The sequence below is a fragment of the Aquarana catesbeiana genome, linkage group LG06, assembly GCF_042186555.1.
Source record: "Aquarana catesbeiana isolate 2022-GZ linkage group LG06, ASM4218655v1, whole genome shotgun sequence".
Classification (NCBI taxonomy): Eukaryota; Metazoa; Chordata; class Amphibia; order Anura; family Ranidae; genus Aquarana; species Aquarana catesbeiana.
Genome location: NC_133329.1, coordinates 12079297 through 12100649, shown reverse-complemented (window position 1 = coordinate 12100649; position 21353 = coordinate 12079297). Strand labels below are relative to the sequence as shown.

Sequence of the window (21353 nt, the reverse complement as noted above, 5' to 3'; positions counted from 1 at the left end):
GGGGAGGGGGATGGATGGATGTCTGCAGCGCTGTGGGCTGTATGTGTAGTGCCCACAGCGCTGCACAGAGACATCCATCCATCCATGCTCAGCCATCCCTCACTACTATGCAATGCTGTGCAATACTCTGCAATACCCCCACAATACTCTGCAATGCTGTGCAATACTCTGCAATGCCCCCACAATACTCTGCAATGCTGTGCAATACTCTGCAATACCCCCACAATACTCTGCAATACCCCCACAATACTCTGCAATGCTGTGCAATACTCTGCAATGCCCCCACAATACTCTGCAATGCTGTGCAATACTCTGCAATGCTGTGCAATACTCTGCAATGCTGTGCAATACTCTGCAATGCTGTGCAATACTCTGCAATACCCCCACAATACTCTACAATGCTGTGCAATACTCTGCAATACCCCCACAATACTCTGCAATGCTGTGCAATACTCTGCAATGCCCCCACAATACTCTGCAATGCCCCTACAATACTCTGCAATGCCCCCGCCATACTCTGAAATGCCCCCGCCATACTCTGCAATGCCCCCGCCATACTCTGCCATGCCCCCGCCATACTCTGCCATGCCCCCGCCATACTCTGCCATGCCCCCGCCATACTCCGCCATACCCCGCCATACTCCGCAATACCCCGCCATACTCCGCCATATCCCGCCATACCCCGCAATACCCCGCCATACTCCGCAATACCCCGCCATACTCCACAATACCCCGCCATACTCCACAATACCCCGCCATACTCCGCAATACCCCACCATACCCTGCCATGCTGAGCCATGCTCAGCTGTACTCGCCCTCTGTATGTGGCCAGGCTGTGGAAGTCTCACACATGTGGTATCGCCGTACTCAGGAAAAGCAGGAGAATCTATTTTGGGGTGTCATTTTTGGTATGTACATGTTATGTGGTAGAAATATTGTATAAATGGACAACTTTGTGTTAAAAAAAAAAAAGCGTTTTAACCACTTCCCGCCCGCCGGCCATCATACAACATCCTTGACTTTGTGCGGGGATATCTGAATGATGGTTGCAGCTACAGGCATCATTCAGATATCAGCTTTTTCAGCCAGCGATTCCCTACACCATGAGAATGATCATAGCAGCTGTTCCACTGCTTGATCGTTCTTACGGGAGGCGAGAGGGGATGTCCCCCCTCCCGCGCTTCTACCGACTCACCGCTACGATCGAAGCCAGGATCTTTTTTTTTTATTATTTCAGGCTTCCCAGCCTAGAGGTGAGATGTGGGGTCTTATTGACCCCATATCTCACTGTAAAGAGGACCTGTCATGCCATATTCCTATTACAAGGATGTTTATATTCCTTGTAATAGGAATAAAAGTGGTCAAATTTTTTTTTTGGAAAAAAGCATCAAACTAAAATAAATAAAGTAAAATGAACAATAAAAAAAAAAAAATGTTTAAAGCGCCCCTGTCCCTGTGTGCTCGCATGCAGAAGCAAACGCATACGTAAGTCCCGCCCACATATGAAAACGGTGTTCAAACCACACATGTGAGGTATCGCTGCGATCGGTAGAGCGAGAGCAATAATTTTGGCCCTAGACCTCCTCTGTAACTCAAAACATGTAACCAGTAAAAAATTTTAAAGCGTCGTCTATGGGGATTTTTGAGTAGCAAAGTTTGGCGCCATTCCACAAGCGCGTGCAATTTTGAAAGGTGACATGCTGGGTATCTATTTACTCGGCATAACTTCATCTTTCACATTATGCAAAAACATTAGGCTAACTTTACTGTTTTGGTTTTTGTAAAGCACAAAAAAAAGTTTTTTTTCCAAAAAAAAGCGTTAAAAAAATTGCTGCGCAAATACCGTGCGAGATAAAAAGTTGCAACGACCGCCATTGTATTCTCTATTGTCTTTGCTAAAAAAACATATATAATGTTTTGGGGTTCTATGTAATTTTCTAGCTAATAAATGATGATTTTTACATGTAGGAGACAAATGTCAGAATTGGCCTGGGTGCTCCAGAACGCCTGAAGGTGCTCCCCTGCATGTTGGGCCTCTGTATGTGGCCACGCTGTGTAAAAGTCTCACACATGTGGTATCGCCATACTCGGGAGTAATAGCAGAATGTGTTTTGGGGTGTAATCTGTGGTATGCATATGCAGTGTGTGAGAAATAACCTGCTAATATGACAATTTTGTGGGAAAAAAAAAAGTAAAAAAAAAACCTTGATTTTGCAAAGAATTGTGGGAAAAAATTAAAACTTCAAAAAACTCACTATGCATCTTTCTAAATACCTTGGAATGTCTTATTTCCAAAAATGGGTCATTTGGGGGGTATTTGTACTTTTCTGGCATGTTAGGGTCTCAAGAAATTAGATAGGCCGTCAGTACTTCAGGTGTGATCAATTTTCAGATATTCGCACCATAGCTTTTGGACTCTATAACTTTCACAAAGACCAAATAATATCCACCGATTTGGGTTAATTTTACCAAAGATATGTAGCGGTATAAATTTTGGCCAAAATATATGAAGAAAAATTACTAATTTGCAAAATATTATAACAGAAATTAAGAAAAATGTATTTTTTTACAGATTTTTCGGTCTTTTTTCTTTTACGGCGCAAAAAATAAAGAACCCAGCGGTGATTAAATACCACCAAAAGAAAGCTCCATTTGTGTGAAAAAAAGGACAAAAATTTCATATAGATACAGTGTTGCATGACTGAGTAATTGTCATTCAAAATGTGAGAGCACCAAAAGCTGAAAATTGGTCTGGTTAGGAAGGGGGTTTAAGTGCCCAGTGGTCAAGTGGTTAAAGTAGAACTTAAACTAAAAAATACAAAATTGAGGACAGGCAGTATTGCCTTCCCTTTTTAATGTAGAAGAGACAAACAATGTTTCTTCTGTATTAAACTTCCCTTATCTGCCTGCCTGCACTGCACATACGCTCCTCAGTGTAGAAAGGCAACACAGTCAAATGATTGAACTCCTGCGCATGTGTGAGATTGACATCATCTTGGGCCAGCCAATTAAAATGGCCCTGGACTGATACCCAAAGTCCATCAGGCTGAAGAGGTCAGCAGCAAGCAGTGAGTTCTGGGGAACACAACACTGTAGAGCAGGTAAGTATAGTTCAGCTTTAAGTGGAGCCCAGTTAGCCTATCAGTCTACTCATTTGAGATAGTAAACTGTTCAACCTGCCAAAAAAAATTGTTTCTTTCAATCTTTTTCCTGATTCCCACTCTTCTACCACAATACATGTCTAGAGGGCACTAGTCCTCCTTTCTGGTTCAGATTTCCAGGCTCCTGTGTTCCATCTCTATCTCTAACCTGATCATTAGATAATTAACCATCATTATCACTAGGATAACTCTTTGTCCAATCAGCAGGCCGGTGACAAATGAAGGTTGTTTTGCTGAAGCAGAAAACAGAGTTATCTTTCTGGCTGTGCAGTGTGGCAGGAAGTTCTAAACCACAAGAATAGCCGAACAGATTAACAAAACCACTTTTCAAGAGAAACAGTTCACATCTATCTGTTTCAACTGAGAATTAATCTGTTTTCCTGAAATACCAACTTTAAAACAAAGAATTGTATGTTATCAATCTATACTTACAGCTGCGCAGTAAGAGTTGGAGGTGTCACACAATCCGACCTGACAGTGTAAATAAATCTGACTGAATCCTCCCAGAAATTTAAACACTTGAAGGGAAAAGCGACCTTTAAGGGACACTCCGTTTTCTGCCACAGAGAGTGTTGGGTCATTCTTGTTGGGGCATCTAAAAGTGTTATCATCAGACAAGGATTAGAATACTTTCAACAATATCAAGATATGAATGTAAATATTAATCATTATTTTTTTTTCAAACAAGATTTATTGGAAAAAATATTTTTTTTGATCATGCAGTACAGATATATATATATATATATATATATATATATATATATATATATATATATATAATATATATTCATCATAACATACATCACTTGTCTATTCCTGCAATGGAATATTCATATTTTCCTGGTTGCAGATCAGATCGGGTGCTCTGCATTTATTTGGCAACACAGGAAATATGATGAAATGACAAAGCGTATTATCATTTGAGATGAATAATATACAACACATGATAATGAACTTACTGGTTTGTAAGGATATCATATCTGGGGCCGTAGGAGCTGTCAGCTGTTGGGGTGGCGTAGCAGTTTTTCATGACGAGCACAAATGGAGATGAACCTGTTGCTCCCGTTACAATGACACCAACATATAGGATGGAGGAGGAGCTCAGCCATGCCTGGGAGTCAGTATATGGGGTGGTGTAGCCTGAATCTTGAAATAGACCCATCGTTATTGTAAAATTTGCTGTTCCAGCCACATTGATAACCGAGCTGTAATAGAACATAATCATTAATCACTTGACCTCCGGAAGATTTACCCCCCTTCATGACCAGGCTATTTTTTGTAATACGGCACTGCGTTATTTTAACTGACAATTGTGCAGTCATGCGACACTGTACTCAAATAAAATGTATGTCTTTTTTTTCCCCACAAATTGAGCTTTCTTTTGCTGATATTTGATCACCTCTGCGTTTATTTACTTGTTGCACTATAAACAAAAACATTTTCAATTTTTGAAAAAAAAAGAAACATTTTTTACTTTCTGCTATTAAACATATCTAATAGAAAAATAGAAAATATCAAATGTCTTCATCCATTTATGCCAATATGTATTCGGAACACGATCGCACTTTACGACAACAAAACTGTGGAATTTTGTTCTAAGGTTGTTGGCTCCAACTTGTCTTGCAGACACACGGTCACACAAATGTTAGCCAACAATTATGAACGTAGTGACGTATAAGGCGTACGGCGAGGCGATAAAAAGGAAGTTCAATAATCATGTGATATCTCCATTACGAACGCTAGTTTTACAAGACCGAGCGCTTCCGGCTCTTACTTGATTACGAGCATGCGTGAACGTTTGTGCGACGGACTTGTGTACACATGATCAGAAAGTCTGAAAACAAAGTTTTGTTGGCGGAAGATTTGAGAACCTTCTAGCCAACATTTGTTGGCGGAAAGTAGGACAACAAATGTACAATGGAGCATACACACGGTCACACATTCAGCCAACAAGATCACATCCAACATTTCCCGTCGAAAAGTCCTATCGTGTGTACGCGGCATTAATTGTTATTATTTACAGTTTTGCATACTTTCAGTTTTCACCATTTCACAAAAAAGTGCAATTTAAAATTTACAAGTATTTGTTATTTATTAATTCAATGCAGTTTTAAATTTTGCCATGTATGAATCCACTAATAATGATTTTAGTGTACTTTTACTGTTTGTTTTGATAAACATTTGCGCAAATATTGTGGTGCCTTAAAAATCAGTAGCACCTCCCTTTTTATTCTACTGGCCTTGTGCTTTCAGAAAATATGTGGTTTGGGGGGTCTTTTACAAACTCTGACAACTGTAAATGAAAAAGAAGTACTAGCAATTTATCAGGAATTTTGTAAAATTTGCAGTGTTTGTATCCGCTAATAATGATTTTAGTGCACTTTTAGTAAAAATGTTGTTTTGGTAAACATTTGCTCAAATATCGCAGGGTCTTAAAAATCAGTAGCACCTTCCTTTTATTCTACTGGCCTTGTGTTTTCAGAAAATGTATAGTTTGGGGGGATCTTTTACAAACTCTAAAAGCAGTAAGTGTAAAATGAAAACCTCCAGATTTTTGGAGAAATTTGGTTATTTATAGTTTTGTGTACGCTCAATTTTCATCATTACGCAAAAAGGTACAATTTAAGATTTACAAATATTTGTTATTTATTAACTCAATACAGGTTAACATCTTATATTTAGTAGTAATGCAGCAGGAATTTTGTAAAATGTGCTGTGTTTGTGTCTGTTAATAATGATTTTAGTGTTTTTTTAGCAAAAATATTGCTTTGGTAAACATTTGCACAAATATCATTTGGCATTAAAAATCATTAACATCTTTCTTTTATTCTACTGGTCCTTTGCCTTCAGAAAATATATGGTTTAGGGAGGGATTTCTAACAAACTCTGAAAGTTGTAAGGGAAAAATGAAAACCTTCAGATTTTCAGAGAAATTTGGTTATTTACATTTTTGCGTACATTCATTTTTCAAAAAGGCGTAATTTAAAAATTACACATGTTTGTTATTTACTAACTCAATACAAGTTAAGCTTTTATATTTATTTTGTAAAATGTGCTGTGTTTATATCTGCTAATAATGATTTTAGAGTATTTTAAGCGACTATATTGCTTTGATAAACATTTGCGCAAATATAGAAGGGCGTTAAAATCAGGAGCACCTTCTCTTTATACTACAGGTCATGTGCTTTCAGAATATATATGGTTTGGAGGAACTTTAACAAACTCTGAAAGCTTTAAGTAAAAAATGAAAACCTTTAGACTTTTAGAGAAATTTGGAAATTTACACTTTCGCGTATGTTTGATTTTCACCATTTCGCAAAAAAGGCGCATTTTAAAGTTTACAAATATTTGTTATTTATTAACTCAATATAGGTTAGCTGTTATATTTAGTATGACTTTTGTAAAATATACTGTGTTTTTTTTCTGCTAATAATGATTTAGTGTAGTTTTTAGCAAAAATATTGTTTTGATAAACATTTGCGCAAATATCATTGTGCCCTAAAAATCAGTAGCACCTTATTTTTATTCTACTGGTCATGTGCTTTCAGAAAATATATGTTTTGTTTGGGGGGGGGGGGGTCTTTTACAAACTCTGAAAGTTTTAAGGGAAAATATAAAAGCAATAGAAAAAATTGCAAAAATGATCGGCCAGCTAAGTTTAAAAGTGGAGCGCAGGGCCTGGCAGTGAAAAGGTTAAAATAATAAATTAAAATCCCATCTCACTTTTAGAAGATTCTTAACCAACCTCGTTCTACGAGGGAGTGCATGGTAGGAAGATACAGAGACTGATTTACTAAATGAGTTCAGAATTCTCACACAATAAATTGTGTGAATATTCACACAATTGGTGTCATGAGTAGAACAGCCTACCGCCCAGGTTACACAAAGGACCATGTACAGCTGACTCTTCTTATACTTTATACCGACACTAATTTGCTGATCATTCTACATCTGCAGCCTCCCAGCCTAAGGCAGTTTGGTGGTGATAAACCAGGAACACTGACCAAATGTATATATCTGTCTGTGTGACTGGTAGGTTGACTGTAATCCTGATATATAAAGTGGAACCTGATGTATACATCACTCTGGAGTATGTTGGTGTTATATAAACATAGGAAATACATTTCTACAGGACTGGACACCAGTTGGTTGGTTACAACATCTGCATGCAATCTCATCTCATTCGGTACTACACCTGTATCTAGGAAAGGTACAAAGGAAAAGTGACTCACACTACGTAGGAGCTGATAGCGGTTAGAAGGTTGATCTCCATGTTTGATGGATAATCACAATAAAAGTCAATGGGGATATCATCTCTTACAATCACTCCATCAGAAGATGATGCTAGGTATATAGTATTTGTATATCTGATAACACTTCCATTATTCTGTAAAATAACAATTATAGCAAACATTAAATAACGATTACAAACAACAATTATATTACTAATGTAAAGGATGTTTTCTTTATTTTATTTTATTTCTGTTTTCTTTCCTTGTTCTTTTATTTTCTTTTTCTATATTTCATTGTAGATCTTCTATACAGATCAATTGAATATATTCACAGGTAAATCTAAATTACTCATAAATGCTTTCACTATAAATTAATAATTTGGTAATAGTTACCTATTTACATATATGTTAATGTGATAAAAACCACATGGTATTAGGTACAAAGACATAATATCAATGCAGTAAAAGGAAACATTTGTAGCGGGTTAGGCACAAGCTTTGTAAATCTACCCCTTTCAGTTTGAGGATTGTAAATTGCATATTTTCAATAAAAAATATTTGAGAAAATGAAAAAAAAAAGAACAATTTCAAGCAATTTTTTTTTTTCATTTTTTTTCTCTTTTGTAAACAAGACTTATTATATAATATAGTCATATAGTCATGTATCCAGCTAATTTTTTCTACAGCCTGCTGCTCAGTGTGAGCTGCCATTTTAGTCAAAGAAAGGCAACAATATGTGTTAGCTTATCAATAAAGTGATCAATGATTGGTTTACTGATCACTCTTTGCTTGTCCCTATTGTATCCTTCACCATATAGATCATTCACCTCCTGGACTATGTCATCTTTTACAGCCATTTTGGTTTCCCATTCTTCAAGGGGAAATTCAGAGCTCAGTTACATTGTTACATCTGCTGACCCCGATCTGTTCTAAACATTTGTGATTTAGAAATCATTTTATGGATTCTTAGTGAGAAACTGGCAAGTCTGCTAGGACATACTCAGCATCAAACCTTCTCATCACAAATATACATTTATCAAAGGGATTTTCATTTCACATTAGTATTCATCAGAATGTAGCCTTTGAATTGGACAGAGAATGGGAAGAAAGGATGATGGGTAGGTGACTATTCCAGGGTTTACTTGTTTTATCTAATTACCCCCTTAGTGGTTTTCTACTATCTGATTACTTCAGGAAGTCTGTTGTATATTTGAAACATATCAGGTACGTCCTTTATGTTTATTAAATTCAGTCCTTATTATCTCTTATTAAAATACAGACAGGTTAATGTATGATTGCAGATCAGATGTGTTAAAATGAGTTAACCTCCTTGGCGGTTTTCCTGAGTGTGGCTCGGGGTTAAATTTCAGTACCATTAGTGGTAACCCCGAGCCACACTTGGAATTGCATTGCAGGATCCTGGTGCAGTGTCCCCAGGTTCCTGCGATGTCCCCCTCGCTGTGTCTGCGGGTTCTGTCCTCTGCCCGATGCCTCTGTGTGCCAGGAGCTCTGCCCTCTGCCCGATGCCTCTGTGTGCCAGGAGCTCTGTCCTCTGCCCGATGCCTCTGTGTGCTGGGGGCTCTGTTCCCTGCAAGCTTCGTGACGCACGGGGGCGGAGCCTGGCGACAAATTCAAAAAAATGTAACAATCATAACACATACAGTACACTGTAATCTTACAGATTACATTACTGTATAAAATTATTTCACATCCCTTTTGTCCCTAGTGGTTTGTCCAATGCCCTGCATGTAGTTTTATATGATATATACTGTTCTTTCTGCCTGGAAATTGGATATTGTCCACAGCAACCAAAAAGTGTGCCTTTACGTCAAAAGTGGTTTTAGACCAGCTAGAAAACAGCGATAGTAAATTAGAACACTTGCAGAATTGAGCGATAGTGAATCGTGGGGAAAGTAATTTTATTATTATTATTATATTATTCTTTTTTATAATTATTTATATTTATTTATTATATTATAATTTATGATTTTGTGTTTCAAATTGTATCATACCTGGGATGTCTAGTAGACTCTTGTTTGGACAGATTTAAGTGTGTTAGTGCTAAGAATTACAGGCCTACAATATAAAACGCCAAATTTCTATGGAAAATAATTGTACCGCTTTGAGACGCAAAAATCTGACATAATCATACCGCCAGGGAGGCTAATGACATCACATACACAATCATAAAGTGATTAAAAAAGTAACATAAAAGTAGCATGCCCATTGATACGAATAGTAAGAGTCATTCCATGTCCTAATATCACCTTCTCAGAGTCCATTAATAAAACATTTTTATGAACTGACATCTCCATGAATGAGCTGGATATTGAGCACATACACTTAGAGAAGGTGATATAAGGATACGGTGATGAACATGTTTTCATTCACACTCAGTACAAAACTGGGCATTTGTTTTTAAACACCAAATGCCCATTTAAATGTGATGAGAAGTGACAAGCCTGGGCTAAAACAAATGGGGATAATGGCAATGCAAATATTTCATGAATACAACATCAACAGATAACATAGTAATGGACATCTATGTACCCGCCTGGATCCCCCACAACTGCCATCTGCTGGCCGTGTGATGAAAGTGATGTAACTTTTATCACTTCTTTCAATGATCCCTTGGCAGGAATAGTCTCTCAGATGGATGGATGAGGTGCTATATCCCCACTTCTCCACAAGACATTTTCTGAATCTCACTTCTATATTCTCCAGGCCACAGGTGACTTGTGGTTTAAGGTCATCTACACAAGTAGAAAGAAGAATATTGATATATGATGTCAATATGATATAAAATATGTAATATAATATAATATAATATGATATAATAGAAGATCTACTTTGTCATCAAACTGACTCATCTGTTTCACTCACAAAGGATTGGTTAGGGGATAAGTTCACCTTTGGGGACATGTAACAGGTTCCCACTCCTGCAGCCTCTCCCTGATCTTCTGTTTCCCTGTAACAGCAAGCTGGGGATCTTCTTCCTGCACTTGCTGTCTCTATTTTAAAAAAGCGCAGCTGTGCAAGGGCTCCGCCCACCCGGCCGCACCATTCATTCACAGATTTCTGTGAATGGATGAACTACAACTACTGTCAGCCATTGCAGCTGATGGCTTATAATTCTCAATGAACTGCCATGGGGATGGTGAGTGCTCCAGGTAATTCATTGATCCTTCCTGTCATTCAGTAACTACCTTCCTGTACAGAGTATAGGCAGACAGTATACTGAGATTGTCTGCAGGATCCAGGCATTGCACCTGCATTCTGATGCGTGTGCAATGCCTTACAGGCTAAAATGTAAAAAGGTCAACTTATCCTTTAAATATGTTGACTACATTAAGTAAAGGAGTGGATGGGAGTTGGGTTTGTATGCGTTTAAAAAGACCTTTTACCTGTACACTGAAAGGGGGGGGGGGGGGTAAAATGTATTAGCTACCCTATTCCAGAAGGAAAATGACACATGGAACACATTTTTTCTATTCCCTCATGTCATCCTTGAAGACCAGTACTGCAAAGAATATTGGTGTCCATTAACACCTGAACTGATTTTGAAAGGGGAGGGGCATTTTATATGGAGGTTTCATCTAGAACAGGGGTTTCCAAATGATGGCTCTCCAGTTGTTCAGGAACTACAATTCCCATCATGCCTAGTCATGTCTGTGAATGTCAGAGTTTTACAATGCCTCATGGGAAATTCTGCAACAGCTGGAGGGCCTTAGTTTGGAGACCCTTGATATTGAAGAACCCTCTTAGAGCTCAAGGACATGCAGACAGTACTATTCACCCATGGTCATAGTAACCGGTATCTTTGGGGGAATGGGACATGCACATTACCAATTTTGTATTCATAAATTTATATGAATCAATATGAAAAAGAGAAAAAGCACCCCCTCTTAATGCTATGACCCACCCCTTGCCATTCAAGTGTAAAATACCACCATCTTTATTGGAGAATTTGCCATTTGGCAGCAGAATGGCTGGGGGTGTGGCTTAGAACATAGATGGGTTATGAATTAATGAGGATTTGGACAGAAAGCAATGTTCTCAGTACAGCCTGGACCTAATATCTAAGGGGCTTAACAAAGGCACATAAACTGTTGAGAAGAAAGGAGATGGACTTCTTATAAGTCAAAAGATGTTTATTTTAAAACATTATTTTTTTTAATTATTTGTCAAAACTAAAATGTGTGTATAATCACCTCCTCAAAGATACCAGACTAGTACACTTTTATTCCACTTGTCAAACATCCATAGTGTCAAAGCTGAATAATAACCTGTTTGTAAAAATTTTGAGCTGAACTTTTGCTGCCTGTTTGCCTGGTTGAGCTGAAATGGTTCCCATCCTGAGCTACTGCATTTGTTTACACTAAAGATAAATAATAATACAATTATTTTAACTTTTTTTTTTAATTATCTCCAGCAGAGTATGGAGAGCTCCAGCTAGTAATTTTGTCTGTGGTCTTCAAATATTTAAAAAGGGCTTGGATGCAAGGCACTGGATCTGTAATGGGTTCCAAATGGGTCTATTGGGAAAAAAGTTTGTGTTTAAAAGAATGCAATGACTCCAAATAGGCTTCTCTTAAAATAAGAATGGTCTGCGCAGACCCCTTGGAAGAAATCTATGAACCCAAGGGTGAAAGAGAACCCCACACCATAAAAACTTGAATCAAAATAGTTTAACTTAAAAAAACAATAAACCAATGTGCTTCAGAGAGACCGGCTACATCCCATACTTCAGGGCCTAGGAATAAAAATCCGCTCTCTGTCCTATTCACAATTTCTAAAGAAAAACGGTGGGTCTTTTTCCAGCTCCAATACTTTGTTACCAGTGTTATTTTTCTTGGCAGTGATTCTCCACCAGTTTCTTCTTAGAACACTTGAATTAGATAGAGCCCTGATTTTTCATTTTTTGCAGCTTTAGAAGCCCTGAAGAAGATGGCACAGCCTGTTTTTCTGGATTTTTTTTTTACTTCAGACCCTCTGGTTCCTTAACTTCTTCCCACCCAGCTTGTAGTGAAGGTTAGGCGGGAGCGCTCACATTCTTGATTGACTTCATATGACATCCTACACAGAACACGCCTCAAACAGAACAGCCAATGACAGATCACTGTTCCGGGCCACTGCCAGTACCATATGATTGTTGTGACCAATCACAGGAGATCACATGAATTACAGACAAGGTGCAGCGCTAAAAAAATATAAGAAATCAGATTATCAATCCAATTGACATAATCATAGTTGGTCCATATAAGAACGCTGAATAGTGGTGATTATTAAGATAAAAGAGCAAAAGTATATCCAAAGAGAAGCTGTCATCATCACCCTTTCACACTGCCTCTTACCCCTCTATGTGGACACTCACCAAGGAAGGTCAATCAATCCTGTTCAAAGTAATCCTGGGATGGTGTCACTGGATGTTGTCCCCAGCTTCTCCCTAATAAGATATTCCTCCACTGCCCACAGTATCTTTGCCAATTTGGTAAAAATCTATACAGGCATCAATACAGAGAAACCAATTTTTTCCAACTAACAAGATGGTCCCCGCGTCCTGGTACGCAATGACGTCACACGTCACAACTCCTCCCCATGCGTTTCATCATTGATGACGTAAGGAGAAGCCGGGGACACAATCCAGTGACACCATCCCAGGATTACGTTAAACAGGCTTGATTGACCTTCCTTGGTGGGAGTCCACATTGAGGGGTAAGAGGCAGTGTGAACGGGTGATGATGACGGCTCCTCTTTGGATACTCATTTCCTCTTTTGTCTTAATAATCACCACTATTCAGTTCTTATATGGACCAACTATGATTATGTAAATTGGACTGATAATCTGACTTCTTATATTTTTTTAAGTCCGTAATTCTTGTTGTTTCCTATGTTGTTATTCCAGTATATATGTGCTAGCAGCTTTTGTATTTTGCCGTTTTTTAACCTAGCACAACCTATCTTGTTTTATACAGCAGATCACATGACATTTTTTACACAATGGATGGATTTCATTAATGCCATTCATAGTGTACTATTGTGTTGCTAGCTGTGATTGGTCACAGTGATCAAATTGTACAGACAGGTCACAGCCCATCTGTACCATGTGATTAGCTGTGGCCAATCACAGCTAATTACAACAATACACACAGATTGTATGGATTTCATTCAGTAAAAATGGTTGTTTTTATCAGTGATATTCACTGTTATAATTGATCATACGGTTTATATAAAAAAAATCTTGATCACCTAACAATGTATTGCTCTGGTCACAGTATGTACAAAACAAAATTATAAAACAGTAATAAAAAAATTTAAAAAAATAAAACAAATATTATTAAATTACATATGCAGTATAAGTATTAAAAATTAGTAATTTATTTCTTTTTTTCCATACTGTCACCAGTCAGTGTCCCTTATCACCGCCACACCAGTTATATGATGGTGCTGCTGACATATGTTATAAAAAATGTGTTTATTTTCCAAAAAATTGTGGCAAAAAAATTATAATTTCAAGAAACTCACCATGGCTTTTACTAAATACACACAATTTACACTGATTTGGATTACTTTTTACCAAAGCAATGAAGCAGAATACATTTTGGCCTAAATTTTGAAGAAAGATTATTTATTTGTAAAATTTTATAACAGAAACAAAGAAAATAGAAATTTTTGAAAAAGAAAACCTGCAATCTTTTTTCATTTATTTAGCAAAACATAAAAAAAACCCAGTGATGATTAAATATAACCAAAAGAAAGCTCTATTTGTCAAAATCAAAAAAAATTCACATGGTGTAGTACAGTCTTGCATGACCGTGTAACGGTCATTCAAAAGTGTGACAGCGCTGAAAGGTGAATTTTGGCCTTGGCAGGAAGGGGGTGGAAGTGTTCGGTATTGAAGTGGTGTGACAGCTTACTGTACTAGTGACATGGGGTGAGTGACATGTCAGAATGTACACAAAAAGACTACCCCAAGAGAAAATGGCCCCAAGTATTTACTGGTAGACATGTGCAATTTGTTTATTCAAAATTTCCGAATTTAGAGTTTCTGAATTTTTAAATTTCCGAATTTCCGGAAATGCGAAATTTCGAAAACTTGAAATTCCGAAATTTGGAAATTGGAAAATTTTGGAAATGGGAAAATGTCGAAAATTGGAAAATTAGAAAATTCGGAAATTCAAAATTTCGGAAATTCGGAATTCAGAAATTCGGAAATTCTAAATTTCAGAAATTTGGAAATTTCGGAAACTCAGAAATTGGAAAATGTCGGAAATTTGAAATTTCGGAAGTTCAGAAATTCGGAAATTCAAAATTTCGGAAATTTGAATTCGAATTTAGGAAATTCAGAAATTAGGAATTTTGGAAATCTGAAAATTCTAAAATATGGAAATTTGAAAATCCAAAAATAAGGATGAAAATCTGAAAATTCAAAACAATGAAAATCTGTAACTTAAATTTGTATTCATAATGTTCACAAACAGCCAAACTTGAAAGGAAATTCCAAAACCTATAATTTAATAGTTAGTTATTATTAGTTAGTCAATATTTCAAATTTTACTGATTTTTTTAAGATTTTCACATTTTTAAATTTTCGAATTTCTGAATTTTTGAATTCCGAAAATCCGAAAATTCGGCAATTTGAAAAAATTAAAAATTCGGAAATGTTTAAATTTGGAAATGTGGAAATTCGGAAATTCGGAAATCCGAAAATTAGAACTTCGGAAATTCAAAAATTCGAAAATGTGAAAATCCGAATTTTCTGATTTCCGAATTTCTGAATTTTAGAAATTTTCGAATTTCCCAATTTTTGAATTCCGAAAATCTGAAAATTCGGCAATTTGAAAAAATTTGGAATTCAGAAATGTGGAAATTCGAAAATGTGGAAATTCAGAAATCTGAAAATTCGAAATTTGGAAATTCAAAAATTCAAAAATGTGAAAATCTGAATTTTCGGATTTCTGAATTTTAGAGATTTTCTACTTTCCGTACTTCCGAAAAAAAGAAAAAAAAGGAAAACAAACAATTTTTTTGTCAGTGCACATGTCTATTTTCTGGTCTGATTTCATAGTAAATCCTTCATAGGTAGACCTCTTAGAAAAGTTATAAGAGCTCCTTTCGTAGTTTATTTTAAATAGAAAACCTTGTGAATTTATAACCTACAGTACCTGCTAGATTTCCTTGTTGTATTCCAGATTTACAGTAACAGCCGGGTACTCCGCCCACAATTCTACATTCCTCATCCGGAGCGCAGTCCACCCCTGAGCAGCTATAATTAGATTCTGGAAGAGAAGGAACACAAAGAATGCTTAATAACCTGAAGCACATAAGAAATATATACTTTATACTGTATATACTGTATAAATAAATATATATATATATATATATATATATATATATATATATATATGTTGTATATATTGTTTTATAAATGAAGACAACATACTGAATTATGCTTTGTGTAAATACTTACCTGTACAATAGGCAAAGTTGCAGCTTGGTGGACTCTGTAGCTTATATATATAAAATCCTCCCGGACACATTTTCACAGAAATATTATAAGGATATGTACAGCATCCGTCATACCAATTGGAACAAGCTGCACGATTCACAATGCCGTCACTGACTGTAGGGTGGGAGCCGTTCATCCAAATGGGGATAGTAGTCCCACAGCTGTCTTGTGGTATGCAGTGCTCGGGGATTTGCTGGTCATATTCTCCTTTAAACCGATACCAACCAGATAGACCATAGTCACAATGATACCAGTAATTCCAGTTATTATAATTGTATGTATTAGAAGTACTGCGCCAGGGGTCATTAAGTACGGTGTGGTTAGAGCAAGGGTCAATACAGGAATATGATCCAATGGCCTTCATGCATTCTTCATTAGAACCACACGGTGTTCCTTGTAGGCATTCATTGATCTCACAGTGGTATCCATCTCCATAATATCCATAGGGACAAATACAGGTGTAATATCCATAATAATTTCTACATATAGCTACTGGATCACAGTTATTCAGAGAGCTGTTCGCACACTCATCAATATCAAGACAGCCAATTTCTTCTGTATATTCAAATCCAGAGTAACAATTACAGAAGTAAGATCCGATAGTGTTCACACAGTAACAACCATCATAATAATAACAATTGTTATAGTAATAGTCCTGACATTCATCTATATCATTACAAGATGTTCCATCTCCAGCAAATCCCTCTTTACATGTGCACTCCCCGTATCCTCCAAATTCTGTACAAGTGGCATTCGGGTGGCAGTCAGAATCCGAACAAGTATCTAAAAAGAGAAAGAGCGTTTTCCTTAGTATATCCTTAGTATTTTACTTAGTATATTAGGTATCACAGCACCAGATAATAAGAGTAATAGGTGGACATAGGGTCAGAATGGGGGTCATGGGATCAGTGTGGTAACAAAAAGGGATCAGGTCCCTCAATGTTTTGGGACCCATTCACAAATATAACTCCTGTACCTACAACAATCCTCACAGGAACAATGGAGGACATTTATCAATTCTGTGCCACAGCCAGGAAAACCACAAACAGGAGTATTGAGGCAGATCTGATGCACACTGTATGGTCATGTAGGAACCTCAATATCTTCTGGTGAATAATCTTTCAAATTATGTCAGAAATAACAAGGACTATGACTTCATCTAAACCTCCATTAACCATTTTAACCCCCTGACACTAACAGTATGCAGATATGCGCCCTCACTGGACTGTTTTTTTTCTCGTGGAGCCACATATCCATGCATCTGTGTTTGTGCTGGAGGCGCGCCACATGGTGCACTCCCAGCACAGAGACTGGGGTCTCACTGAGAGCCCCGGGTCCCATACTAACAATCAGAACCCGAAAAAACCCCGGTTCTGAGTCACCAGATCACTGTGCTAGCCCCTGATTGGCTATCACAGTGATTAGTCACTGTAAAGCCTGTCCCTGTGTTTCTCTCTCTGTAAATGGTTGGGAGAGATACATCGTATCTTTCTCTCTCCTTGTAGAGAGAAAAAAAGTGTAAAAAAATAAAATCGAATAATAATAATAAAAAAAAAAAAAAAAAATACCTTTAACAAGGTTTGATCTAGGTCAGTGTCAGGGTTAGTGTCTGGGTCAAGGTCAAAGCCAAAGGTAAAGGTCATGGCCAAAGGTCAGAGTTAGTATATTTTGTACAAGATTTTTTTTTAAAACATTTTTTAAATTAGTATCAGTGTCAGTGTGTTTTAGGTAGGATAAATAAAGCAAAATGCACACTATTGTTTTTGGGTTGTACTACGTGTACAAACAACAAATAACATACACATATGTGGTATCACTGCGATCGCTGTGAGAAGGAGAATTTATTTTGGGGTTGTTCTTTGGTGGTAGGTAATTGTAGTAACAAAAAATATACAGCTAAATTAAATATTTACATTTTTTAAACTATTTTGGGCTAGTTTTTGTTTGATAATAAAAATCAGGGGGTATCCATTACCATTTACCACCAAATGAAAGCCCAATTAGCCCTGAAAAAAAACGCAGTATAATCCACCTGGATGCACAAAGTAGTTGTGGTGACATGTACAGTTTTACTAACATATACCAAAGTTGCAAAACTGTGCCTAGGCATTAACATTTGTTTTACCCTTAGGTGTGAAGGGGTTAAACTTAGGAATAGATGGCTTTCTCCCATGCTTTCATACTGTGGTCACTCTCTTGGCTGCAAGGCTGACTGTCATTAGACAGAACCTTGCGCTGAATCCGCCTGAAGCTGATGGATTGGTTCAAATTCATTAAACCTTCAAAAAATTATTAGCCATAAGGAAAGATTGTAAAAAGTTGTAAAGTTGAGAACATCTGGAAGCCTTGAGTTACTTGGGTTGGAGCTGAGTGCCCACAATATAACAGATGACCCAGAGACAAATTTTCTGTAGATAGTAAGATTTTACATGTACTGAATAGTTCCTAACCACTGTCTATTTCCTTTCTTCTATTGAAAATGTTTTGGCTACTTCCGGTTCCGGCGCCGCATGGAGTAGCTGTCTCTCCTCACAGCTCCCGCAACCAGGACTAAAAACCTGCCTATAAAACCGGCCCTGAAGCCCGAATCAACCCCCGGCCACCTCAGGCACCTGTACCCTACATATGGACCGGTTCGTGGAAGTCCGCGGCCCCCGATCCAATACGGCCCAAACGGCGCCGCCGCCACAGCCGCAAATCGAGGCCCCGGCTTCGGCCTACACGGACCAGCAATCAGACGCGCACCCAGCAGACATGGAAGTAAGTGGCAGTGCAGCCCCTCACGCATCTCCACAAGCTCCCCAAACTCAGCCAAAACCCCAAAACGCCTCTCCTCTAGCCCCTCTCTCACAGGCCTTCCAAACGCCGGCCTCCACTCCACAGCTTACAGGGGACCACACCACAGAGCGCATCGCACAAGCAGTTGCAGCCCTCCTGTCCCCCATGATTGCAACATCTGTGGAGAAAGCTGTAAATGCAGGGATGAAACAAATTAAAGCCCAGCTAGGAGAGCATAACACCAGGCTACATGATCTGGAACACCGCCTCTCCAGTATGGAAGAAGAGATGTACCAAGCCCAAGCCACGGAACAGGCGCAGGACAAGACAAACCAATTCATACTACAAAAACTCGACGATCTGGAGAATAGGTCCAGAAGGAGCAACCTGCGATTCGTGGGGTTACCCGAATCGCTACAATCATCTGCTCTATCAGACTTTTGCTCCCATCGCATCCCTGAAGCACTAGGCCTAACAGGCCCCTGCGCGGTGGAACGCGCCCATAGAATGGGACCATATAATGAAGAACGTAAGAGCCCCCGCCCCATCATCGCCAAATATCTAAACTACGCAGACAAAGCCCTCATTCTCCAAAAATTTAGACAAACCCGCACACTCCAAATTGATGGGGTGAGAATCTTGATTTTTGCTGATTATTCCATTGAGGTCTCCAAGAAACGCAAAGCCTTCCAACAGATTTGCACAGAACTCTTCAAGCAACAAATCAAATTTACTCTAGCATTCCCAGCCACCCTACGCCTCAAATCTCCCAACGGCGACCAGCTATCCTTCCAGGATCCACCAGAAGCGGAAGCCTACGTGCGATCGTTACTCTCCAACAACCAACAGCACACCCCCTCCAAGGGCACCCCACTCAACCGCTCCCTGGACCAACGGAGCCCACGCAAAGACTCTCCCAAACGCTTCAGACCCTCACTTCCGGAACAGCATCGCTTCACTCCTCGCTGAACTGTAACTCGCATCCGCAACTGCGGTCTTCCCAACTTACGGGCAATTCCCCAACTTGCCCCCACTCAGGTCTTTTCTCTCACCCTCCTTCCACGGTTTCACGTAATGTATAACGCGATATTGTTATGATTGGCTCTCAGTTTCAAGAGGCTTTGTTATATTGTTCTTTATCCTTTCCAGAATAATATTTTGTATTGAACACAGTTTTCCTACATGTCTATGTCCTCCTGGCTTCACTGTGTACGGCAACATGCAACCCCCCCCCCCCCCCCCTCCAAATTCTACTTTCTATCCTCAAGAGCATGCACAGACTCCTGTCACCCTTCCACGGGCTTTCGGGCCACACTCCATAACTGTCCTGTTATGGGAGCTGACCTACACAGTGAACCCATGCGGAAAAAAGCGAAGTGCTTAGGCTTAATGGTTATGTTACTCCCAATGTTACTTCCCCTCCATGGTTTACCTCCTCCCTCCTTCTACCCCCCTCCACGGGGCCCAAAACATCTTCCCCTTACATCCAAGGCGATTCTTGATCATTGTGCAAATAGCACGAATCCTACCATAGCTGGTGACTTATCCCATCTTACACAAATTGGTAAATTGACAACATCTGCCCACACCCCTCACAACCCCCCCCTAACATGAAAATAATTTCCTGGAACGTAAAGGGTCTCAGATCCCCTCAAAAAAGAATGAAAATCCTTAGGCATCTTAAACGGCTCAAAACAGATATAGCCCTACTCCAGGAATCTCACCTGCCAGCCTCAGACTTCCACCGTATGCAGAAGCTCTGGGTTGGCACTGTTCTAGGATCTGAGGCAGCAGGACGCAAAGCTGGCGTCCTCCTACTCATTCACAAAAATCTCCCTTGTTCAATCCTGTCGACAAAAACTGACCACCAGGGCCGCCTGCTCACCACACATGTCAAAATAGGCTCCAAAGAGCTCATAATCTCAAATGTCTACGCCCCTAACAGCCCCAACAATCAGTTCTACTCCGAGCTCTCTAGTTGGCTTCTGGAAAACACTCACCTCCCCCACCTGATCGGAGGGGATTTTAATGACACCCTTCATCTGATAGACGACAGATCCTCACCAAAAAGCCCAAACCCACAATCCACCACTCCAGCTCCTACCCTCTTCGCAAACACCATGGACTCTATCCATATCCAGGACCTTTGGCGCCTCTCCCACCCAACAGACAGGGAATTTACATTCTACTCCAACCCTCACAAAATATTCACAAGGATTGACTACTTCTTTGGCTCCGACAACTTAATCCCTTTCCTCCAGAACACCACCATTCATGACATAACTATCTCCGACCACGCACCTATAGAAGTTACTCTTGACAATCTAAACCTACCCCCCCACCCCAACATCTGGCGATTTCCCTCTTTCCTCCATAACAACACTGACTTCCAACAATACATGTCCGATGCATGGACGGAATACTCCTCCAACAATGCCCCCCATATCCATGACCCCAATCTATTCTGGGATGCCGGCAAAGCCTACCTAAGAGGCCGAATCATCTCCTACGCAACCTCCTTTAAACGCAACACCCTATCTAAATACAAAGCTGCCAGCTCACGCCTACACCAGGCACAACGAGCTCTATATACCTCAGACTCCCCAGCCAACCGAATGGAATGGCAGGCAGCCAAGAGGGACTTCGACACTTGGGTAAACACCCTTGAACACA

At 39.0% G+C, this 21353-nt stretch overlaps 1 protein-coding gene across 1 annotated transcript in view; it reads right to left on the bottom strand.

The window, feature by feature from the left end:
- Window positions 1-21353, bottom strand: part of LOC141147853 (uromodulin-like) — an 88058-nt gene that overhangs the window by 9020 nt on the left and 57685 nt on the right. Inside the window, exons 9-14 of the mRNA XM_073635020.1 lie at window positions 15864-16685; window positions 15559-15672; window positions 9944-10146; window positions 7394-7548; window positions 4121-4366; window positions 3594-3756 (exon numbers count right to left, since the gene is read on the bottom strand). Coding sequence (XP_073491121.1) covers window positions 3594-3756; window positions 4121-4366; window positions 7394-7548; window positions 9944-10146; window positions 15559-15672; window positions 15864-16685 — 1703 coding nt within the window. The remainder of the gene's footprint in view (window positions 1-3593; window positions 3757-4120; window positions 4367-7393; window positions 7549-9943; window positions 10147-15558; window positions 15673-15863; window positions 16686-21353) is intronic.